Raw genomic sequence first — 22,949 nt, forward strand, 5'->3', positions numbered from 1 at the left:
TCCTGTTCTAGAAACCATTTGACATTTCTGTATATGTTGCCTCATCTGAAAAATGGGTATAATGTATACATGGGTGAATATGTCAGGATGGTGGATAGGGAAAGACAGCTTGTCCTTGCTGATTCTGTGAGAGTCACTCAGAAATGAAATATTTACAGTCACTTAATCTCCATCTCACCTCAGGATTGTGTTCCTGCATATAGGAGGCAGATGTTTCGGTGGGTATTGTAAATCCCCTGGGCTCAGCATCTTACCTCCACTGGATCTGCCATAGTACTTGGAATCAACTCCATTCGCACCCCCTTATTATTCAGGTATGGACTGTCTATTGTTTCTGTAAGAGGAGATATGTCACTATTATATACTAAAAGCTGGGTAAAATGATTTTATCTGTCTAGATTGTGGTCACTGAGCGTGATTAGTGAGTGGGTAATGGCATGGCTTCTTTTTATGGGGAAAAAGGCTAGAGAGCTCTGGAAGAGACCACATGGGCACGCTGGAGGCCTCTCATTGCAAAGAAGATGGATGCAAAGGAGCAAAATCTAGTGGCAGGTGACTAGATGGTATCTGTTGCTTTCATCTGCCAACATTTAGCCCATCTTCATCTTATTTTGAAGAACATCCCTTTCTTCTTTGGGTATGCTCGGCAATTTCCATTTAAGTAGTGGCATCAGCAGGAAGATCGTGTAAATCCAAATTAGGCCAACCAGATGTTATCCTTCAGGACTGAGTCCAGAGTAGGACAATACAAAGGCATAGAATTGCTCGGATGCTTCTTTCTCAGGGGTGATGGCCTGAAGAGATGGTCCCACAGCTCCTGTACCTTAGATCTGCAGAACTGCCCACATTGCTGGCATTTCTAAGCCCCTGCCTTTAGTTTTTCTTGCTGTCTTTCCTATAATATTTTTTTCTTCCTTTGGGATCAGTTCAGCTGGTTTTGTTCTCCATACATTGTAATTAAGAATTAGAATTTCGGGCCTGGCGCGGTGGCGCAAGTGGTTAAAGGTCCTCGCCTTGCACGCCCGGGATCCCATATGGGTGCCGGTTCTAATCCCGGCAGCCCCGCTTCCCTTCCAGCTCCCTGCTTGTGGCCCGGGAAAGCAGTTGAGGACAGCCCAAAGCTTTGGGAACCTGCACCCGCGTGGGAGACCCGGAAGAGGCTCCTGGCTTTGGACCGGCATAGTATCGGCCCATTGCGCTCACTTGGGGAGTGAATCATCAGACGGAAGATCTTCCTCTCTGTCTCTCCTCTTTGTATATCTGCCTTTCCAATGAAAAAATAATAAAAATAAATCTTTAAAAAAAAAAGAAAAAAGAATTAGAATTTCACCAATATCAGCACCGATAATAAACTTGTTAACAAGTTAACAAGATTTAAGGTGCTCCCACCTATAGTAACAGAGCTTTCAAAGATCCACTATGTAATACTTTATTCGAAGGAACTTACACTGATAATACTTGGGTTGGAACTTTGGGAGCTGGTCTGTTGCCTAATTCTGCGTTGTTCTCTTTGATGGGATTCCTAGGCAGATTGGGCTTGCAAGAAGGAAAAAAGGAGGAGGGCTGGTCTATTTCTTGTTCTTTGTCTTGACAGGCCATGACTTAACTTTCCACTGTTTTGTAGCACGCATATTTTAAGAGGAAGTGTAATGCTGTATAGCCTTCATTGGACATGTGATGCATGGTTATACCAAGAGGCAGAAAGATGAAAGAAAAAAACACCCGGAATCACCAGTAATAGTGATAAACTAATAGATTGTTGATTTTTTAGGCATATGACCCCACATACTTAAAGTCAGATGTACTTAAATGGGATAATACTGTCTCATATTGTCCAGTGGTAGACATAGTCCATATTGATAACTAACATACATAAGTACTACCTTTGGTGTTGGGTTGATTGGCAGTGGTACATAAACCAGGTGCATGTTTTGTGGTCTGGGTTGCCGACCACAGTCTGTTAGGCTGAAAGAGATATATGAAGACTGGCATGACCTTCAGCTCAGCAGACCTTCTGCCACCTATTTCTCTGATGATAAGTCTCTCCCTGAAGATAGTTTGCATATAAGCCTTTTGTTATCAATACGTTTTAATCTTATCCATGTACCAAGGTGTGCTATTCAGAGTTCTGCCTCTGGAACTTGACTGTGCACATTTCTTCTCAGTAGATTTCAGGAAGCACTGTGAGAAGTCTGAATCCTGTACCATACAAGCAGAACGGGAGCAAGATTCTGGATGGTCACCTGCTGTCTTGGGATGTGGCAGCTCTTCTGAGTGGTGGATTCAGGTAAGCATGACTGGCTTTTCCTAGGGAGTGGGAAATCTTGGATCATCTTTCTGTCTAATACTAGAGAACCACGCAGTTCTCGTAGTCTAGAAATGCATTTTGTTGAATTAGTACTGTTTACTGTCACACCCTTGAAAAGCAAATGACTTGCTATTGTATTTTGACAGCATCGTAATTGTATCATGAGCTTGAAAGTATAGAACAGATTAAGTGGAAACCATGACATTTAGAATCTCTAAATAAAATTGTTGGCTTTGTGTCTCAAGATGCATTTCCCCCCTGAAGACAGATATGGCATCTATTTTAATATTCAAATTCATGGTTTAATTACTAGTAGGAAGAAGTACTACCAACCCATATCCTAATTTCTGTAAAGGTAGTGGTTGAGTCAGCTGAACTGGGTGCAAAAAATGTAATACATTGGCACTGATTCAGGAACTCCACAGAATGTTGGAACATGTGAGATTATTCAAATCTAAATTAGAGATAGAAGGTCTAATCTGAAATCAAGTATCATTCCTGGCTTGTATACAAGGCTATCATCTGTTTCATAGAGGAAAATTGGTACATGCACACAAACACACAGTGGTGTGGAATTTTTGTGTGTGTGTGTGTGCCATGTCTGTTTGATACACAGGTTCCTACTGTGTTGTTATAGAAATCAAAACTTTGAGCAGGAACTGGGCATGCTGGGTTGGAAATCTGCATCTGAACTACCGCCTAGGACCTAATAAGATACTCTAGGTCACCCGAGTGTCAGAGGTATACCTTAGAGGTGTTTCCTTTTCCTAAAGTTGATAATAGAAGTTGGTACCAAGACACTAAATGACTTTGTTTTTGCCCCAGATTTTCAATTGTCCCCACTATAAGTGGTGAATGTGATCACAGGGATGACAGATAAATGAGGAAAGATTTTCAATTCCGGTTTGTTTGTCCACTCCCAGCTTAACTGCACCTCTGAAACATCTGCTGTCAGACTGATCTTCCACTCTTGGATGGGGTTTAGAATGGCATGCCCACAGAAAAATCAGTAACTAAATAGAGATGACCCTCCTGGTAGGGACTGTGATTGACTGAGGAATCCCTGCTCTGCAAAAGGAAACAGCCACTAGTCCATCCTAGAAAACTTTAGTTTAACAAACTGAGTCCTAGGGAATTCTAGATCAGGTTTGCCACCTTACAAATTATTTTAAAATAAAAAGCAATCTGATTTTCACACCTGTAAATAAGAACTTATTTTCTTTTCAGCTAAAATTTTAAATACTATTTTTCATCTTGTCACATAAGTCAAATTAACACCAAAAAAGTTGTATGATCATATTGAATACCTGTTTATTTGTTGCTATTTGCAACTCTTGCTGGTAGCAAAAGTCTTAGCTGCAAATCAATCCATGTTGAAAGCAACTACTTGGATTTAATAACCCTTTAGTATTAGCCTCTTGTAAGCTCCTTGAAGACAGGGAGGAGTACAAACTCTGCTATTTTGGAAACTGATGATAAATGCTAGTGTTCTTTGTACTTATACTCTATTGAACAAAAATGGGATTGCTTACACCATTTCATCTTATTCTGAGAGGAACTATATGTGACAGGTCCTAACATTGTCAACATACCCCCATAGGGGTATTTACAGATGGGAGGGATAACGGAGGCTTGGTGTCAGGGGAAGATTCCCCAAAATTCCTTAATAAATGTATGAGACTAATTTTGCAATGAGATTTCAGAGTCTAAGCCTCCATGTTAATACATTTACCTATATTGCATGGATTTTAGCTTCTGTGTTGAATTTCTACCCTAAAACAGCTTAAGGAATCTCTTAGGCCATGCAATGCTTTTATGTAACACAGGGACTTAAAATTTTTTTTTTAAACTTGCTTGAAAGTCAGAGTTAGAGAGAAAAAGAGGGAGTGAAAGAGAGAGGTCTTTCATCTGCTGGCCTGTTCTCCAAATGGCTGCAATGGTCAGTCGGTGTCAGACTGAAGCCTGGAGTCAGCTACTTCATTCAGGTATCTCAGATGGGTGCAAGCACCCAAGTTTTTAAGCCGTCTTCTGCTGCTTCCTCAAGAGCATTATCAGGGAGATGCACTGGAGGTGCAGAAGTTAGGACATCCATAGGAGATCCTGAGTACTTTCCCAGGCCACAAGCAGGGAGCTGGATGGGAAGTGGAAAAAAGCTGGGACATGAACCAGCACCCATATGGGATCCTGGCACTTGGAGGTAGAGGATTAACCTATTGAACCATCACACCAGGTACCTGGGATCTTTCTGGTCACTGAAAGGAAATTGTAAAAATGTCCAATTTGAGATCAAAGATGCCATTCCTTTTTCTATGCCCTTTTACCACCATGTAATAACTGAAAGTTAAAAAAAGAATATATCATTCCACATCCATGTGTTGAAGACAGTTCTACTGAGTTCATAACCATCAAGTACAGCTCTGATCCCAGTGCGATTTTGTCCAAGTGCAAGAAAAGTATGTCCCTCAATCATCCTTGCTGTCAACAGTGTTCCCAACCCAGACCTGTAAACAGCGTCTTTGCTTATATGAAAGCAGTATGAGTAGCCAAGGAATGTGAAGATATTTTAATTCTGTTGTCACTGCCAAATCATGAGTGGTAGCTGCCAGGCACAGCACTGTGTTGAGCAGGATTTAGAAACCTCATCTGATCTAGTCAAAGTGAATGTTGTAAATTGGTCTTGTTTTCCATGGGATACTGAATTCGCAGTAGGTAGGCTCTGCGTTTTCCTTTCTTGGTACAGTGTTAATATGAAGGAGCGAAGGCATCTTAGCCTTAGGAGAGAGTTGAAGCATATGAATTATGTACATTTTAACTTGTGTTTCATTTTTCTTCCTCCTTTATATATATTTTCATCTCTGTTTTGCTTCAGGGAATATGGCCAAACGAAGCTTCTCCGCGTTGGAGGCATTCCTCATTTTCCTCCTTGTAATGATGACTGCCATTACCGTGGCCCTTCTCAGCCTCTTGTTTATCACCAGTGGCACCATTGAAAACAACAAAGGCAAGCATATGGGTTCCCATGGATGCCCTTCCGAGGCCTGTTGGGAAATGTTACCAAGAACCTCAAGATAAGGAGCAGGGCCTGCTGTTAGTTCAGTGTGTACTCACACTCACATGCACTTGGGGGTAGCCCTCTCCCTTTACTTTCATTACCTTGTCTGCTTGATAGCAGTTTTTATCTAGTTTACCTTTGTTCCCAAAGAGCCAGTTAGCAATTTCTGACTTGCAGAAATTTGCCTTTACTTAACCACTGATCTAACATAGCTCAAATTTTTCAAACACAATGATGTCAGCTTTTATATTAAACAGTTTATGTATTCATTTTTTATTCCTTTAAAGGGAGAGCACCACACAGATGTCTCCTCCAATCTTTGGTTCATTTCCCAAGTCCCCAAGATGGCTGGATGGGGCCAAGCAGCAGGTCTCCACCTTGACTGCAAATCATATTCAAATACATGAGCCATAGTCTGCTGCTTCCCAGGTGCCTCTGCAGGATGCTGGATTGGCAGCAGACATGAGGCTCAATTCCAGGCATTCCATTATGGGATGCAGTTGTCTCAAGGAGTAGCTTAACCTGATGTACCACAACATCTACTCCAACTTTTTGTGTCTAATATTTATGATATTTTTTCTTTGTCTCATTGTTGGTATCCTCAGTTCCTAAGATCAAAAGAAGAGTGAAAAGTCTATTAGGTGTCAATCAGTTTGTGAAAAACTTTCAGATAAGGGGGTGTTAAATGCCAAAAAAAAAATGGGTTACAGGAATCAATTAGGTTCCGTAAATGAGATGCAATAGGTAGCCAGTGCATGATTTTGTAAAGGGTATTCACAAGGCCTCCCCATTATCAGCTGCATGTTTTCATAATGTCACATGGGTTGAGCTTTTCAAAAGAAGCTGGAAAGATGATTTTTTATACATCTCTTTGAGGTCTTTCAAATTATTCAAATTGTAGGCTACTTTTCAAGAATTATTGGCAGTAGTTCTTTGTTGGAAGGTCTGTTTCAGGGTCAGGTTCCATACCTGCTAAATGAGTGAAGGGGGCAGAGACTGAATGCTCTGACAAAGCAGAAGGTGGGTCGGGTCTTAGGCTAAATGGAGAAGGAGATGATGTTTCTCACCACAGTGTTTCTTTTTATGGTCTCTATTTCCTGTGTGTGCTCTGTGTCCTGGTGCTTCTCATCCCTTAAAAACATTGAGGAAGAGACACCTTCTGTTCCAGAAGCAGGCAGGCAGGCAGGGTCTTGGACTGCTGGAAATGAAAGGATCCTTAGGACTCATTTAGCTCCTAATCAGGAGCTTCAACTTAAGGAAGTTATTAATAAAGACAGTAACTGTCCTGCCAATAGTGATTACTGCCTGTTGAATGGCCTCTTTATAGAGGGCGCTACTTGTTCTGGGCTAAGTGGTTAAGATTTCTATCTTGATAGCAATGAACTAAATAGCAAAGGTACCCACTTTCCTCTTTGAAATATTTGGTGTCATGAAAAAAACTTAGGTTTTGGTATGAGGAGACATTGTTTGTAGCCCTATCTGGAATTTGGCTGAAAAAGTATCTGAGTCTGAGCTCTAGGACCTAGGTTGGATATCTGATTCATCACATGCCCGTCATGAAATCTTGGTTAAATCACATCTCTTCTATAAAACTCAGGAGGCTGAGCCAGGTGATGTATAATTTCTTTTAGCTCTGAAAGCCCTAGAATTCTGGTGGGAATCTGCTGTTAATTCCTGGACAAAAACACTGTATGGCCACGAATGTTTTGTGACACCAACATGTCCTGCTCTGCCTACTCCTGACTAAAAGGTGTATGTAAGATATCTAGAGGTATAAGTAAACCCAAAGCTATACACTAGCATTGTTCTGTATTCTTGGAGTGCATGAATATATTGAATGTTCAAAACAATGCTAGGAAGCAGGCTGTTACTCTCATTTCCATTCAATGGATGGAAAATATGGGTGAGATACATTAAAGAATTTAATTAAGTAGTCATCAGAAAGTGTGTTTTTGGTAACTGACTTCTTAATCTTTGTCATTCTGCCTCCCATGGTATTCATGTTTATATGGAAAATGTATGTGTGAATAAATATGCCTAGATATGGATATATAGATACCAGAGTGATTTAAATAAGTTGCAGGTATGTCAACAAGTATATAGTTAGTATATATTAGTTCCATTATAGTTCCATATATAGTATATATTAGTTCCATTAATAAGTCTTTAGATAGTTGAGGAAGACCAGAGCAGTATAGAGAGAGTTGGGACATCCTGGAGATGAGGAGCAGAGCTGGAGCAAGAAGATCAACTCTGAGTGTTGGATGTTGGTTGGTGGAGTGGAAAGGAAGGAGACAACAGGATGGCAAGAATGGAAGAAGGAAATCCCCAGACATTGCGTTAGTAAATCACAGTGGAAATGATTCTTGTTTTATTTGTTGGAACAGATGAGTAGTCAAGTGAACAAAAGGGATGAGTTGACAAAAAAATGGTTCATGATGGGAAGGTGAAGGGCATTTGACTGTTAGTCTGAAACATCTCTAGTCTAAGAAAGAGACCCTGCTTAAAATTAGGATTTCCAACAGCATCTCTCACTGTACAGCTGACATACAAGAAAGTATATAGATATACGATTCCTTAGGAATTGGAACTTATATATTCTTTATGACACATAAGTGAGCCAAAATATTTCTCAAATGTCTTATTCCATTTTAAACTCAGGAAACGTGGACTTTTCAACCACCCAGAGCCCTCCAGGCACACAGGGCCCTGCAGCCACACAGTCTGCTCCTGTGACCTGCACCCCAGAGCCACCTCTGCCTCAGAACTTCAGTGGCTACCTTGTTGGGGCAGGGCGTGCTGACTGCACAGGACAAGTGGCAGACATCAATTTGGTAGGTAAACCCAATGCTCCTCAAGAAACCTGTAAGTCATTTGGTTATTTTATATCCTGCTTTCATTCCCAATTATTATTTCATTATTTTCTTCAATCTTTTGTATTAAATTTGTTCCTGTTTAGCACTATGAATAACAGACTCTGAGAAGGAGAAAATGTATTTAATCACAACTTTGTTGTAAAGACAACTGGACAGTTTTTTTTTTTTTTAATAAATGGAAGAGCCAGATCAGGCAAACTCAGATACTATGGAATGGGCATCAGTGTGTAAATGTCTCAAATGATTGAATCGGGTTTAATGGATGATCATGGATGTCTAGTAAACTCTCTATGTAGAAAAGGGATTAGTAGGAAATGGTGAGTACAAAGAAAAAAAAGTGCATGGCTGTAGCTGAGTGTTGCCATGTGGCAGTGTGGGCTCATGGGTGTGCTGTCTTTTTTTTTTTTTTTCCCTAGAGAAGTCAGAAAAATCTCTGGATTGAAGATGTGAGGATTTTAATCTATCACCTATTAAAAATAGGCAAAATTTATGGGTTAACTCTATGTAGGTCAGCTCTGGGGTGGCCTGACGATTACCAAAATGTGATATCTTGCCTATGATGGTTGAAATAACCATTTCTGTTAATGCTTTGCTGGGAAGCCTGAGCATGACAGTGTATGATAGGATTTTCTTCCTTCTACTATGTGATCTTCAGATTCTAGCAACTGCTGACTGTCCTGGCCTGGGAAATCTACATGAGCAGGGCATATCCTGAAGACCTGGGCATGACTTTGAGAGGTGGATTTGTGCCATGATGAAAAGGGGGGCTTAGACTAGACATGACACGGCTTAGGGAGTGATAGCACGATAGATATCAGGATGAAATCCCATCATAAAATTTACTTAATCATAGGGGTGGGGGAATCCCAGTGCCTATAAAACTATATCACATAATACAATGTTATTAACAATGAAAAAATTACTTAGTCATAAAGATATCATTTCTTCAGAAAGTCAAATCACACACCAGCCAACCAACATGAGAATGCCTCCTAGTTTCAGGGTGGAAATGGGGAATGTTTTTTTGCTCCTGCAGTGCCTTGGGCATCCTAGAGGAAAGCTGCTGTTTAAAGAACACAAAATCCCTTAAGGATCTTTAATGCAGTTATAGAATCCAGAGCCAGCCAAACTCCTCCTCGCCTGTGGGTCATTGAGTAACTTCTGCCATTCTGGTTAATATTGGCCTTCCCATTTTCTACACATAAGATTCAAGATGTCTTTATGGTTTTGGCTTTTTTTTTTTTAATTCTTGAAAAATTTTTTCTCATTCAGTGTTCTAGTGCTGTGATCTTTTTGTTTTGCCTGCCTAAAGTAATCCTTTCACATATGTCCCTGCCTGGATTCTGTCTTCCTCTTTAGATGGGCTACAGCAAAAGCGGCCAGAATGCACAGGGCGTACTCACGAGGCTATACAGTCGGGCTTTCATCGTGGCAGAATCTGATGGGTCAAATCGAGTCGTGTTTGTCAGCATTGAGATAGGCATGGTATCTCAACGACTCAGGTTGGAGGTAAGTGACAGAGGGGAAGAAGAAATGAGATGGTTAAAGGAAAGTCCCTGGGTGATTGTGATCACAACCAAGTCCTCCTGGTTTCAGTTCTAGAAGTTTCCATTTCCTTCAGTGTTAAGGAACACATGGCAATCTAGCAGACAATCATGCAAGAAGACTGAGCCTTGCTTCCTCATCCATGTTATCTTGATCAAAAATTGTATTCAATTCTGCTGATAGCTTTTTATCATTTGTGCAAATGTGCTTTGGACTGCTTATTCTGTTCCAGGCGACTTTCACATATATTCTGCCATTTAATCCTTTTGTTAGACATTTGAGAGTGCCACTTAGTCACTAACCTCTCGTTCAGATTCTCAGACAATTGAGACTAGTGAGAAGAATCAGATGAGAATTAAAATCCAACACTAAAGTGAAGCCACCCATGAATTGATAATTGCAGAATCCAGTGATACACAAAAGGGGCTCACTGTATCAGTCAGATTATTGTTATGTAGGTTGAAAATCTTCTACAAACATTTTTAAAAAATCTCTTAATCTTTAAATTATATTGTAGAATATGGCAGGAAAGAAAGAAAAAAAAGTTAGTGGAAAAAACAAACTTAAAAAGTAAATTTTGGCATGGAAAATTTTGAAATCCATGCATTATTTTTTGATAATGCACATTTCCCATTGCCTTTTTAAAAGATTTATTTATTTTTATTGGAAAGGCAGATCAACAGAGATGAAGAGAGACAGAGAGAAAGATCTTCCATCCATTGATTCACTCCCCAAGTGAGCGCAATGTCTGGAGCTGAGCCAATCTGAAGCCAGGAACCAGGAGTTTCCTTCTTGTTTCTCAAGTGGGTGCAGGGTCCCAAGGCTTTGGGCTGCCCCAGACTGCTTTCTCAGGCCACAAGCAGGGAGCTGGATGGGAAGTGGAGCTGCTGGGATTAGAATCGTTGCCCATATGGGATCCCGGGCGCGTGCAAGGCGAAGACTTTAACCACTATGCTGTTGCACCAGGCCCTCCATTGCCTTTTGAATAAACTTTGTACTTTCGGAGACAATGTAAGAGTAGTGAGGAGGTGTCGCTGGAGTTAGGATCAAATAGAATTAACTTAGAAACTTGCTGGGATGGAGAATAAAGATTACTTCATTAGAGGGATGTTAGGATCTTGGTTGTAGCATATTTCCTTTCCATATTTGCATCGTATCATACGATTGCTGGCATGAACGTGGTTACCCAATAATTCCGCTTTGGGGCAGGAAGAGGTTAGTGGGTCAAGATGGCTTGTAAGATCTTTCTGCTTTTGTGAGTGTATACTTGGAATTAGAGTGGTGTAGCTCTTCAATCAAAGTAGAAGAGGTTGAACAGAAATCTTTAAGAATGTGAAGTAAATAACGTACAAACAGCTCTTCCTGTGCAAGGGTGGAGTGCTATAACCTGCTTGGAGAGCCAATGATTAAATTCTCAGGAATGCTGTGAGCTGGCTCTTAAACTTGGTTGCTTGAAATTGACCAAGGTGGTTTATTTACAACATAGAAATTGGCAAACAATACAAATGAGAATTTCTTTTACCCTAAGTCCCTGATAGACAGTTTATCAGACTGTCTATATCACTGTATTAACTAGTTTTTCAGTATTTCAAAGCATCTAACAGGAACCACTTTGGAAGCAAGGTTTCTTCCCTAAATGGCTAGAGCTGATCTGATCTGAAGTCAGAAGCCAGGAGCTTCTTCTGGGTCTCCCATGTGTATACAGGGTCCCAAGACTTTGAGCCATTCTCTACTGCTTTCCTAGGCCCTAAACATGGGTTGGATGGGAAGTGGATGAGCTAGGACATGAACCAGTGGCCTTATGGGATCCTTATACTTGGAAGCTCTATTTAATTTTCATCATCAGAATAAGTATGTCTTCAAGGTAGAAGCTTCATATGTTACTTATACATAGAACAGTAGAATATTAGTACAATGTATTGAATGAAAATGGGAGTAAGAGTACTATTGTTAGAAAGACTTGGATCTGGAACCTGGCTCTACTCCTCATGAGATTAGTGGGCAAAATATTTAACTTCCATATATTTCAGTGTTTCAACTAAGATGGGAGGCTAACAATACCTACCTCTTGGGGATTGTGATAAAGATTCGTCAGTGACTAATGTATATAAAATACTAAGTATTGTGCTTGTACATGCTAGCTACTGCAATGACTGATGTTATTACTAAGATGACATAGTTAAACACAAATGGGGGTCCACTTTGAAAAGGTGTCACCGGTGTGGATCCATGACTGAACTCACCCAAGTACTTTGTCATGCTGAATAATAGGTCATGTCTCTTCTGTTCTTTTTCTGTTTTTTTTTTTTTTTTTTCCTGAAGGTCCTGAACAGATTACAAAGCAAATATGGTTCCCTGTACAGAAGGGACAACGTTATCTTGAGTGGCACCCATACACACTCAGGTCCAGCCGGCTATTTCCAGTACACTGTATTTGTCATCGCCAGTGAGGGATTTAGCAATCGAACTTTTGAGTACATGGTCAATGGCATTGTGAAGGTGAGCAAAGACCCCCAGAGGCTGCTGTCCTTTACCACTGCTTCCAAGCATTTAAGGGGTGATTTGGTGTGATAAGAAGAGACTTCCTGTGAAATGTGGATTTTAGCACATCTTGGCCCCCACCTTCTTCGTGATTCCCCTGACCTGTGGGCTTCTGGGACTGTAGCTCTGATTGACTGGTATAGCAAGTTTCTATGGCTTACTGTCCTATGTGTATTTTGCATGCAATCCTGAAAAATGATATAGAGTCCAACATGGTCTTCATAAAGGTATCTGAAACAAAACCTGTCATGGAACCAGAAGTAATTGCAAACAATACTAATATTTCATTATGCTTCCCAAAGGGTAGAGAATATCTAGTTGATGAACGTGTATGCATATTTTTAAAATCCTCTAGCATATATACAGGCTTTCATGGTGCACTAAGAACAATAGTATCCTGCTCCTCTCACATTCCCAGGTTGGAGAGCTTGTGCCTTTCTCCTTCTTGTCTTTAAGCCCATGCTTTTATTTCCTAGATTCTTGATCATTGTTTTCTTCATTTCTTTGCCTTCCAGGCACAGTTTCTGTTTATTTTCTTTTGTCATGGTATCATCCTGAAATTAGAGTAATCCGGCTGGCAAAGGCAGACATTTCTTTATAATGAAAATATTTTTCAAAATGAGGGAAGCAATTTACTAATGCTTTGTAAGGTCAATTTTATCAAGTATGATATGCATTCATTTAAAAAAGAACTTTTGTAAAATGTATTGGAAGATATCATACACCTAACACATGGTAAAAAATACTTGTTCTGTGATATTTTGCTTTAGGATGCATGTTTATATATGTGTTAAGTTGTGATGAAATACGTATCTCATTGTAGTTCACAGTCAAAAAAAAAAGTGAAGAGTTTTGCCTTACTGAGTGGTAAGACATTTACATATTAACTAATCTTGTCCCAATGTTATAAAAGTCAGGTTTCTTTTAAATTTTCCATCTGAAATTGTTCATCATGCATTGTTCAACAGCCCTGAGAACCACGCGGATGGAACTCTGTCAGTCCAGGCCTTGGCCAGCACTGGGATTCTCTCTGCACAGCCTTAATTCTATCCCAACCCAATGCAGTTGGGAAACAGCAGTCAAGTGGATCTCTAACATTTATCCCATAACAGAGACAGGCTACAGACAGAAGACTGTTCAGATTATTCATGGGGTTTTTCTGTTTGTATTGACTAGGTCGTGATCCTCAACAGGACTTTTACGTTTACAACACCTTTTTTGTTGTTGTTTTTTTAACTTTCAGAGCATTGAGATAGCACATGAAAATTTGAAACCAGGCAAAATCTTTATCAACAAAGGAATAGTGGATGGTGCACAGATCAATCGAAGCCCTTATTCTTATCTTCAGAATCCACAGTCAGAGAGAGCAAGGTGAGAAAGAATTATTGAAACAAGTTCACTGTGTTTCCCTCAGGGAACAGCTACACACTCTAAGAGTAGGGCTATTACTTGATAAATGTGGTGTGATCCTGGGAAAGCAATGAAGCCAAATAATTTTAAAACATGCTATGGGCTCAGAAGCAAGCACTAACTTTCCCACATATTTCTTGGCTCTGTTGACTGTGAGAGGTCATACAGATGTCTGAAGGAGTCCAGGCTTTACATTCAGGACAGATGTGGTCTCAATTAGTTTTATCATTTCCTAGTCTCCTAGTCGTGTGACCTTTAGTGGTTTACTTATCTTAATTTATTGGCTTTCAGCTTCTTCATCTGTAAGATGGAGATTAACATGTGCATACCAGGTCTTTGCGAAATTAGTGAATAGCTCTTTTATTACAAGTTATCAGGAAGAAATCATTCCAGTCCAGGAGAATATGACTAGAGAGAGAAGATAACAGAACAAAAATCTGGAAGAAAGAACAAGAGGAAAATCCAGCATAATTGATTGGAAGGATTGGGGAAGATGATTCTCTCTCTCTCTCTCTCTTTTTTTAAATTATGAAGTAGACTTGTAAATAGAAGAGAAGCATGTGGTTGCGATAGCAGTACAAAATAATATCTCAATTTCTACTTGACTTTCTACATTTTTGTCCTGTTCTTCAATAGCTTTTAAAGGAGCTTATTTTTACAAACCATGATCTGAATTTTCCTGAAAGAACATAAATGAGCATTTAAGTTATAGATTCTGACTGATTTAAATTTTGTGTACTTGCATATCTTTTAAAGAGATTTTTGTTAAAATTTGATATAGGTAGAAATTTGGTATCAAATACATGCATGTTGTATAATATTATACTTTTATTTCTGGTCCAGACAGTTGACCTGAGTTTGATCACAATTGTAAACCATTTGCTTACCCAAGGGATGAGAGAGGGGACACAGGGGACACTGCTTGTTGAGGAATCTCAGTTACCGAAACATGTTTTCATGTCAAATTTATCATTGTTAATGTGTGAAAGACAAGCTCTAACCTAGATTGACTAAGTTTCTTTGTTTTATGAACTAGGTATTCTTCAAATACAGACAAAGAAATGGTAGTCTTGAAAATGGTGGATTTGGATGGTGATGACTTGGGCCTTATCAGGTACTCTATATATTGTTTTTTAACCTTAAGATTTTTATTTATTTGACAGACAGAGACAAACAGAAAGATGGATAAAGAGCACTCCCAACTTCTAGTTAGGTTCTTAAATCTCTGTTGTAACTAGAATGACCCAGCCTCGAGTGGGTTGAAACTGGGAGATGGGAATGCACTCCTGGTTTCCCATGGGTGTGGCAGGAGCCTGTTTACTTGAACCATCACTGCTGTCTCCTAGCATCTGCATTTGCAGGAACCTGGAGTCAGTATGTAGCTGGGTGGCAGTGTGAGGCGCCCCAGGAATGCCTAACCTCCTCTTTTGTTTGTTTCTAAAGGTCATTTATTTATATTTAGGATTTATTTTTATTTAGAGGGCAGATTTTACCTAGAGATAGAGAAGGTCTTCCAATAGAAACAATGACCAAAGCTGAGCTGATCAGAAGCTGAAAGGGAGGAACATTTTCTGAATCTCTAACAACTACAAGTATGGAGCTGGATTGAAAGTGGAGCAGCCAGCACACAAATCGGCACCCATATGGGATACTGGTGCCATAGGCTGAGGATTAGCTAGCTAAGCCACCACACCAGCCCCTAACTTTTCTTTGATTGTAAGTCGGAAGATGAAACTAAATGGTGCCAGTAGATACTATGGGTAAGTTGAGTGGTTCAGACATCAGACTTGGGAGTCAGGCACAACTTAGACCCAGTCACGAGGTCTTGGGCCAAGCTCTTGGCCCCTCACCATTGAGTTCTACATCCCTGGCACAGGCTAATAATCAGATGAGGTCTATGAGCAATCCTGGAGGAGAGCTTAGCACAGTGTCTGATGTGTGATGTGTACTTTATCCAAAGCTCATGTGGAGAAATGCAGTGATAGTAGGTAGTTGTCTCTTGATAACATGAGAAAATGATATTACCAATCAGGCACATGGTTACAGATTTGAAATGATTTACCTGTGTTTTCCTAAAAAGAACTAAGTCTGATGCAGGGCTTTAACAGTAGGAATAGGAGCAGAATCAAAGACTCCTGGAGAAAATGGACCCAGATTTGTAACCTGGCACAGATTTGACCACCGTTGTCTGGCTGCAACAGCATACAGAAAAACACATGGATTTTTGTTTTCTTTGTGAAGAAGGCGTTTGCTTTCACATTTGGCTTTGATTAATGCAAATGGATGGACTCAGGAATGGAGTGGGTATCATAGCGCTGTATGCCTTAATCTATGGTCTTGCAAATGATGTAAAGGTAGCCTAAGGAGGTTTAGGATAGTGCTCGAGTACTGGCACCAAATCACTTGGGCCCATGCTCAGATCTCTCTTTTGGCCAGGTAGTTTTAGATAGTGACCACTGTTAGACTTAAAAAAAAAAAAATCCTTAAGCATTTCTGAGTACACTGTTGGGTGAAGAGTCCTGAAAATATTGGTGGTAAGTTCTAGGGAAATGTGGAGGGGACTACCAAGTAGAATGATAAAGTGTGTAAATGAAATATTCTGAGTAGAATTATAGGTAAATTGGAAGTAACTTGGTGGTGTGAAGAGTGAGGAGGAGTATGACTCATGGTTCATCACACACCTTAATTGGCCCAAAGACTAGGAGGGTTGTGCCTTGATGATAGATGTTCAAATTTTGGAGTAAAGTTGACTTGGGTTCAAATTTCAGCCCTGTCTGCTACTTACTAAGCCTCTGGCTAGGTAAAAATAACTTCATCACTTAGACTTCAACTGTCAGATTTGAAATTATGAGTAATGCTTCATAGGGTTGTTTGAGGATTAAATTTGTTAATGCATGCAAAGCTCTAGATCTGATTCTGGCACAGAACACGTGTTCAATCATTTAAATGGTAGGAAATAGAATACAATTGTGTTTCTTTTAAATAACTTCATTATTGACATGTGAAAGAATTTGAAATCCTTAGCGTTGGTTTACTCCTTTGGGCTTGAAGTGTGGTCAGAAAAAATATTCGGCTATATGGGCTGATTTTATTTTATTGTATTTGTGTTTTATTACAAGAAATTTGTGTATCAGTTAGTTGCCATCTAGTGTTTAACTCCTTAGACTTTCTAGCTATCAGGTAAGCAACGGAATATTTGGGAGTATGTTTTGATGAATAAGTCGTGGGTTCCTGTCTTCAAGAGTCTTGCAGGTTAATGGGGTGATCAGGCAGGAAACAGAGACAAACAGAGAAGTAATCCTAGCATAAATCAGACGACCAATAGTGCTGTTGCTTTTGGACGGTTGGAGGAGGTAGTTCTCAGCTTGCCTTAGAGCTTTGTAGAAATTTCCAAGAGAAATTAACCTGTAAGCCGAACCTTGGAGGGGTCAGGTGATTTCTCAGTCATGAACAACAGTGAGTTGTGAGGTCAGAGTGTGCAGGCCACTGGGGAGAAGTGAACTGGAAAGGTAAGCTGCCATCTTTAGGTTAAGAAGAACTTCACCGAGAAATCTGATTTGGAGAGGGTCTGGATAAGGGGATCCCTGACTAGTTAGACTATCACAAATTGGAAGAAGGTATATTTTCCCATTATGTTTCTGCTTAACTCCTGACTGAATTACCTGGGCCATATATGATTTGCTTTTATTATCTGACAACAGGAACCGATTCTCTAAAATGCTATCCAGATGTTCTTTGCCTCCTGGGATATAATCCTATCACATGCCTAAAAATTCCAGGGTCAGCTGTCAAGGTGACAGTAAAGGTTTTGCTTCTGCTTTGTTAACATCCGGCAGGAACTTTCCATTGTTTCATTAGCCACCATATGTTCTCCTTGATGTAATCGCTCCTGAAATTACCTCTTGTTACACAGTGATAATTGTCTTTTGACTACATTAAAAGTGACTCAGAAACACAAAATAAAAATCTGGCTGTTAAATAACTCTGCCACCACATGTAGGTACCTGCTGTTGGAACCCCAAGGTATGAGGAGTTCGGCAGCACAAAGTCTCAGAGCACAGAGATCATCTAGGTTAAACTTCAGTTGGGGCAAAGGATAATAAAGAGATGTTCTCTGCCAAGTGTTGCAGTCAAAATTCCCAGTGCAGTTTGTAGTTCAATCCTTCTGACTTTCATTTTTCTTAACAATCTCTTCAGTTGGTAAGTCTGCACTAGATGCCTACCTACTGCATGCTGTACACTACTGCCTAATTTGGGGAATAGTGGATCATTTAACCTTGAAATCAGATATCAAATACTTCACAAGTATCTGTGCTTCTTGTACAAGTCCCTTAAGCTTCGTGAGTCAGTTTAATATTGTTCCAATTGTCTCTCATATCTTCTTCCCACATAGAGATTACGATTCATTAATTTATTCTTTGTGGAATTTATGTGTCGTGAACTGAACTAATCCTAGAGACACACTGATGAGCCCAAGAATTGTTGCCCTTGTAGGACTATAGTCTATTTGCTTAGACAAAAGGCATTCAAGTTTTACAGAGGGGTGTATAATCCATGTTAAACTGTAATTGGGGTAAGTGCTAAGAATTATATAATTGTAGAATTAAACTATGGGTTAACAACTAAAAGGAAAAATATGTGTGTATATCTATGTTTGAGAAATGTGATCTTTCACAGGAATTGGGAAAAGTTTCTTAGGGAAGGTTGGCAAAGGTGCTGAATCCTAATGGGAGACTAGGAATTATCTGGCAAACCAGCTATTGAAAAGAACATCTAACATAGAGAAGCACATGCAAAAGTTCCACAGCCCATTCGGAAAACTGCTAAGAGGCCTGGGAGACTGGAGTGCAGAGCACCTGGGGCAGAGGGTTGTGAGATAAAGTCAGAGTTCAAGTAGAAGAATCTCTGAAATATTTTCTAAAGTGGGATGAGGACACTATTGAAGGGTTAGGGATGTGGTGGCTTGAGGAATGAAAAAAAAAAATTGTATGTGTGCAGTTATCCGAACCATGCTGCCTCTTTGGCTGGCTGCCCCTGTGGCTTCTTTGGGTCAGTAGGAGATGGCAGAGTGGGTCTGAGTCAGTGCAGACCCCAGGGTTCCTTTTCTTTAACACTTCATTACATTATTGCTTTAATTGGAAAATTTAGAATTTTTAGGGCAGTTTTAGGTTCTCAGAAGAATTGAGTGAAGAGCACAAAATGCTGCCATGTATGCCCGTTGTTGCAACTGATCAAGCTGCGTTAATACTTCGTCATCACCATGCTTTCTACATTAGTGTTCTATCAAGTGATTTTGTCCTGATCATCTTTGTTTTGTTCTTGTACTTCCTGAAAAATCTTACGTTAAAAAAGCCAAAAAATTATCTAGTAATCTTGAGATAGTCATCTACCAAATTTTTTTAGATTTTTTTTTAGACTTTTTCCTAAACAGATTTATAAACTTTTTATTTAGAAAAAGCTGAATTTGTATATACAGTTTGGTGTTTGTTTCTGTTTACTGATACTTCATGAGTATATTTCAATAATTGTTAGTATTTTTAAAATTAGTATTTAAAAATTGCTATTTGAAAATTATTGTGAGGTATCCCATTATATGTTTATGATTATTCAACAGATCAACCCCATTCAATATTTATGTTTTTACCTTATTGCCTTTATGCAATACATTTAATTATTTAGAAAAATAAGTATTTTGAAAAGGTGTATTGCACTTATATGTTATACTTCAAAAAAAAAAAAAAAGCCAGATGTTAAATTCAGGCACTCAAATGCAAGACACAGGACACAGACATCTTAACTGAAACCCAAACCAATTGGCTAGATGCCCACCTTGAGACTTTTACTTCCAGTTTTCCATGGAACTTTTTCTTGTATCCTTATATATTTGCCAATGATTTCCTTCAGCTAAGTTCTTAGAAGTGGGGATTGCTGAGCCAAAGACTATGTTTATATTTTACAGATTTTCCTATAAATTGCCCATCAGTCCTTTGGAAACATTTCACTGGTTTGCATTTCTGCTTCCCAAACACGAGCAGAATGTTGTTTCGCAAACTCCTGCCAATCTCAGTATTATTATGTTTGCAGTTGTTGCCAAGTAATATAAAAGCCAAATTACTGTTGTTTTCCTTTAAATTTCTTCAATTCCTAGTTAGACTGAATTTTTAAAAATACCCTTGCTGGCCTTTTCCTGCTTTTATTTTGTTGATCACTTAGACATGCTGCTCAAGGTGCAGGCATTTTAGTTGCCTTACACAAACCAGATTATCTCTCCAATATTGCCATTTTCAGGGGCTTTTTAATTCAGGTATTTTGAAGATAACAAAAAAAGATTTGTGGAGATTTTCTGTCTCTCCCCTGTAGTGGAGGGATAGGAATGGTCTCAGGATGCCATTTACCAGGTCCACCAGGTTTACCTGAAACCAGAAGGAGCCTTTTGGTAATGGCTTGTTTTTGTTTAATCTGGCAGTCTGTTCATATACATTGCTTTTGTTGTTTTAAAATTCAAAGGTTGCTGTTTTGAAAAAATTCCAGATACACAAATCCTTGCCTTATAAGAGTGAAACCATTCTTTCCTAATTCCCAGTTTATAATGAGATGGGTGAGGAGGGTTGTGAAGGAGGTGACAAGGAGGTGTGTTAATTAACGCAGTGCCATAGCAGACAGAACATGAAATGCCAGTGATTCCTGCATCAAAGACTTCACTCCCCACCCAGGCAAAGTCTAATGAGGTTTGGGAAGCCCTTCTGCACCCATGTTACTGGCCCGATCTATTCACATGCCCCACCCTGCAGGTGGGGCTGGGAAGTAGAAGAGCTCAGGAATATTTAAACAATCAAGTCTCTGCCACAAGAGGACTGTGTATGCTTATGTAATCATGTTATGGCTGCAGAATATGGGTTGGATATTCATGTGTTGAATGTGTGAAATATATATATGCATATACACTTTCCATATATTTCCACATTGCCTGACACTCATTGAATCATTTATATGTATATAAAATCTCAGCGCCTGTATCTCTTTCTCTTATCATCACCATCATTATCATCTTCAGCTGCAATGTTGGTATCAACATAATTAACATCATCACAATGAGAGCTTATTCTAATAGTAGGCAAGTTTAGGTGCTAAGCACTTTGCATGTATTTGTTTCTTATCAAGTATTATGGGATTCTTTTATTTTTATTATGCTATAGATAGTTGAAGTGATGTTCACATATGTTGAGTAACTTGTGTTTCATCCCAGAGGTGGTATTTTCTTAAATATAAAAGTTACTCAAATAACTTCTAGGCAGTAATGTTGAATATCCTGGTTTTAACTTCTGCACTTTTGCTCTTTTGTAAACAGGCCCCTTGGGAACTAACTTCACTGGTGATTTGGTTTGGTAGTGTGGTTTTAAAAATTCAAAATGGTTACCAACATGAAAACTTGGAGTGCTTTGTGTCACTAGTTTCCACATCAAGCTTCAATAGTTAATGATCTTATACCTAACTTCTATTTTATCCCTACCTTCTCTCTCTTGTTTGATAGAATATTATAAAGCAAATACAGGTGTCTTACATTTAACTCATGAATATTTCAGTGTGTATCTCTATCAGAGATAGAGATTTTAAATGTAACCACAATGATTACACAAAAATATTTAAAAGTGTTTCTTAATAGGATTTAATAATCAGTCTGTGTTTGTCTTTCTCTGATAATATCAATGAGGTCTTTACTTTTGACTATTGACTTAATGAATCAGAATCCAGACACAGTCTTCAAACCCTGTTGGCTATGTATCTTAAATCTCTTAATTTGTCATCTTTCCTTTCTTTGGCTTCACTTCATTTCCCTTTTAAGACTTGAAGTACAAGCATGAATTTGTGGGTTCTTTTAAGCAAGTGTGACTAGCTGGTAACACTGGCATACACTCCCACCTGGGTATCATTTGGCTGAAGCTTAGTAGAGGCTGTGGCATTTAGACTCTGCAGGTGCTTAGAGATCTCCAAATGCCAGACTATTCTTATTGCAGCAACCAGTGTAACTCACCTATGGTGCCTGCCCAACCACAGTGAGCTGAACACTTTTGACCCATGTATACTGTTAGGCAATGAGAACTGCATTTGAAAGATGATCTTGAAGTCCTAAAATATCCTTTATCATTAAGAAAATGCTTATTTTGAGTGCACTATATTACTTCTGTAGGACTGCAAGTGAAACTGTTTACAACTTTGGAGCAAAGATTTTAATAAAGAGTAGATTTATTTTTAAAAATTCCTAAATTAACCTGGAACTGCATACACTGGTATCTCTCTTTCCTTGAGCATTCCAGTTAGTCTGCTTCACTACTTCCATTCTGTAAATACCTTGTTCACCTGTGTGGAGGTTTGATCCTACAAAGTTCATTGGAAATGTCAGGAGACTCAGAGTGCAGTCCTTCTCCTCTGTGCAAATGATTTATCATTTCGCTTCTCTGACTCATCTATTGGAGGTAAACAGCTTATCCTTCATGGTTGTTGCGAAGCTCAAAGATGGTAACAGATGTGCAATTAGTTTATAAACTGCATAGCTCTATGCTTGAACTAAGTATTACTCTGCATAGGAATGTATTGAATTATCCAGAATATATTCCTTCACCCCTATGTGCCTTTATATTCCTCTGTTTCTTCTCCCCATAATGCCTTCAAAAATTAATGGCCAATTAACTTTGGTTTCCAAACACTCAATGTCTGTTTCTTCTTGCCATTTATCATATCGTATTTAAGCCATTAGTTCACATTTCAGCTTCCTGTGACAGTCTGAGTAAGCACAGTTTATTCAATGCTTGGAAGAAAGGTGACCCTCGGTAAATGACTAGAGAATTGGATTGGATTCATTTGGATAATTATTACCTAGGTACTTGACTTGAAGGACAAAGTCTATGTCTATACAGTTCCTTAAATGTGTCATCTGGTAACTGAATGGACTTGGGTCTTGTTAAAAGCATTTGATGAAGAAGGTGATCAAATATTGATGGAAATAAAATTCTGAGGTAGACTTATTCAAGCAAATTCCCAGATTTTTTTAGTTCCTTATTTATGATTCATCTCAGTGAAAATAATCTAAATGTGCAATTTCTATTATTTAATACTTTTTATATTTTAACATTTTAAAAGATTATTTTTATTGGAAAGTCAGGCACACAGAAGAGACAGAGAGGAAGATCCTCTGTCCACTGACCCGCTCCCCAAGTGG

General features: G+C 39.1%; 1 protein-coding gene across 1 annotated transcript in view; it reads left to right on the forward strand.

Moving 5' to 3' along the window:
* Positions 1-1,778: 1,778 nt before the first annotated feature.
* ASAH2 (N-acylsphingosine amidohydrolase 2) overlaps positions 1,779-22,949 on the forward strand; it is a 54,839-nt gene continuing 33,668 nt past the window's right edge. Inside the window, exons 1-7 of the mRNA XM_040975779.1 lie at positions 1,779-2,287; positions 5,178-5,309; positions 8,016-8,194; positions 9,596-9,745; positions 12,104-12,280; positions 13,566-13,693; positions 14,769-14,846. Coding sequence (XP_040831713.1) covers positions 5,183-5,309; positions 8,016-8,194; positions 9,596-9,745; positions 12,104-12,280; positions 13,566-13,693; positions 14,769-14,846 — 839 coding nt within the window. The 5' untranslated portion in view covers positions 1,779-2,287; positions 5,178-5,182. The remainder of the gene's footprint in view (positions 2,288-5,177; positions 5,310-8,015; positions 8,195-9,595; positions 9,746-12,103; positions 12,281-13,565; positions 13,694-14,768; positions 14,847-22,949) is intronic.

The sequence above is a fragment of the Ochotona curzoniae genome, unplaced genomic scaffold, assembly GCF_017591425.1.
Source record: "Ochotona curzoniae isolate NIBS_2020 unplaced genomic scaffold, NIBS_Ocur_1.0 contig_2692, whole genome shotgun sequence".
Classification (NCBI taxonomy): Eukaryota; Metazoa; Chordata; class Mammalia; order Lagomorpha; family Ochotonidae; genus Ochotona; species Ochotona curzoniae.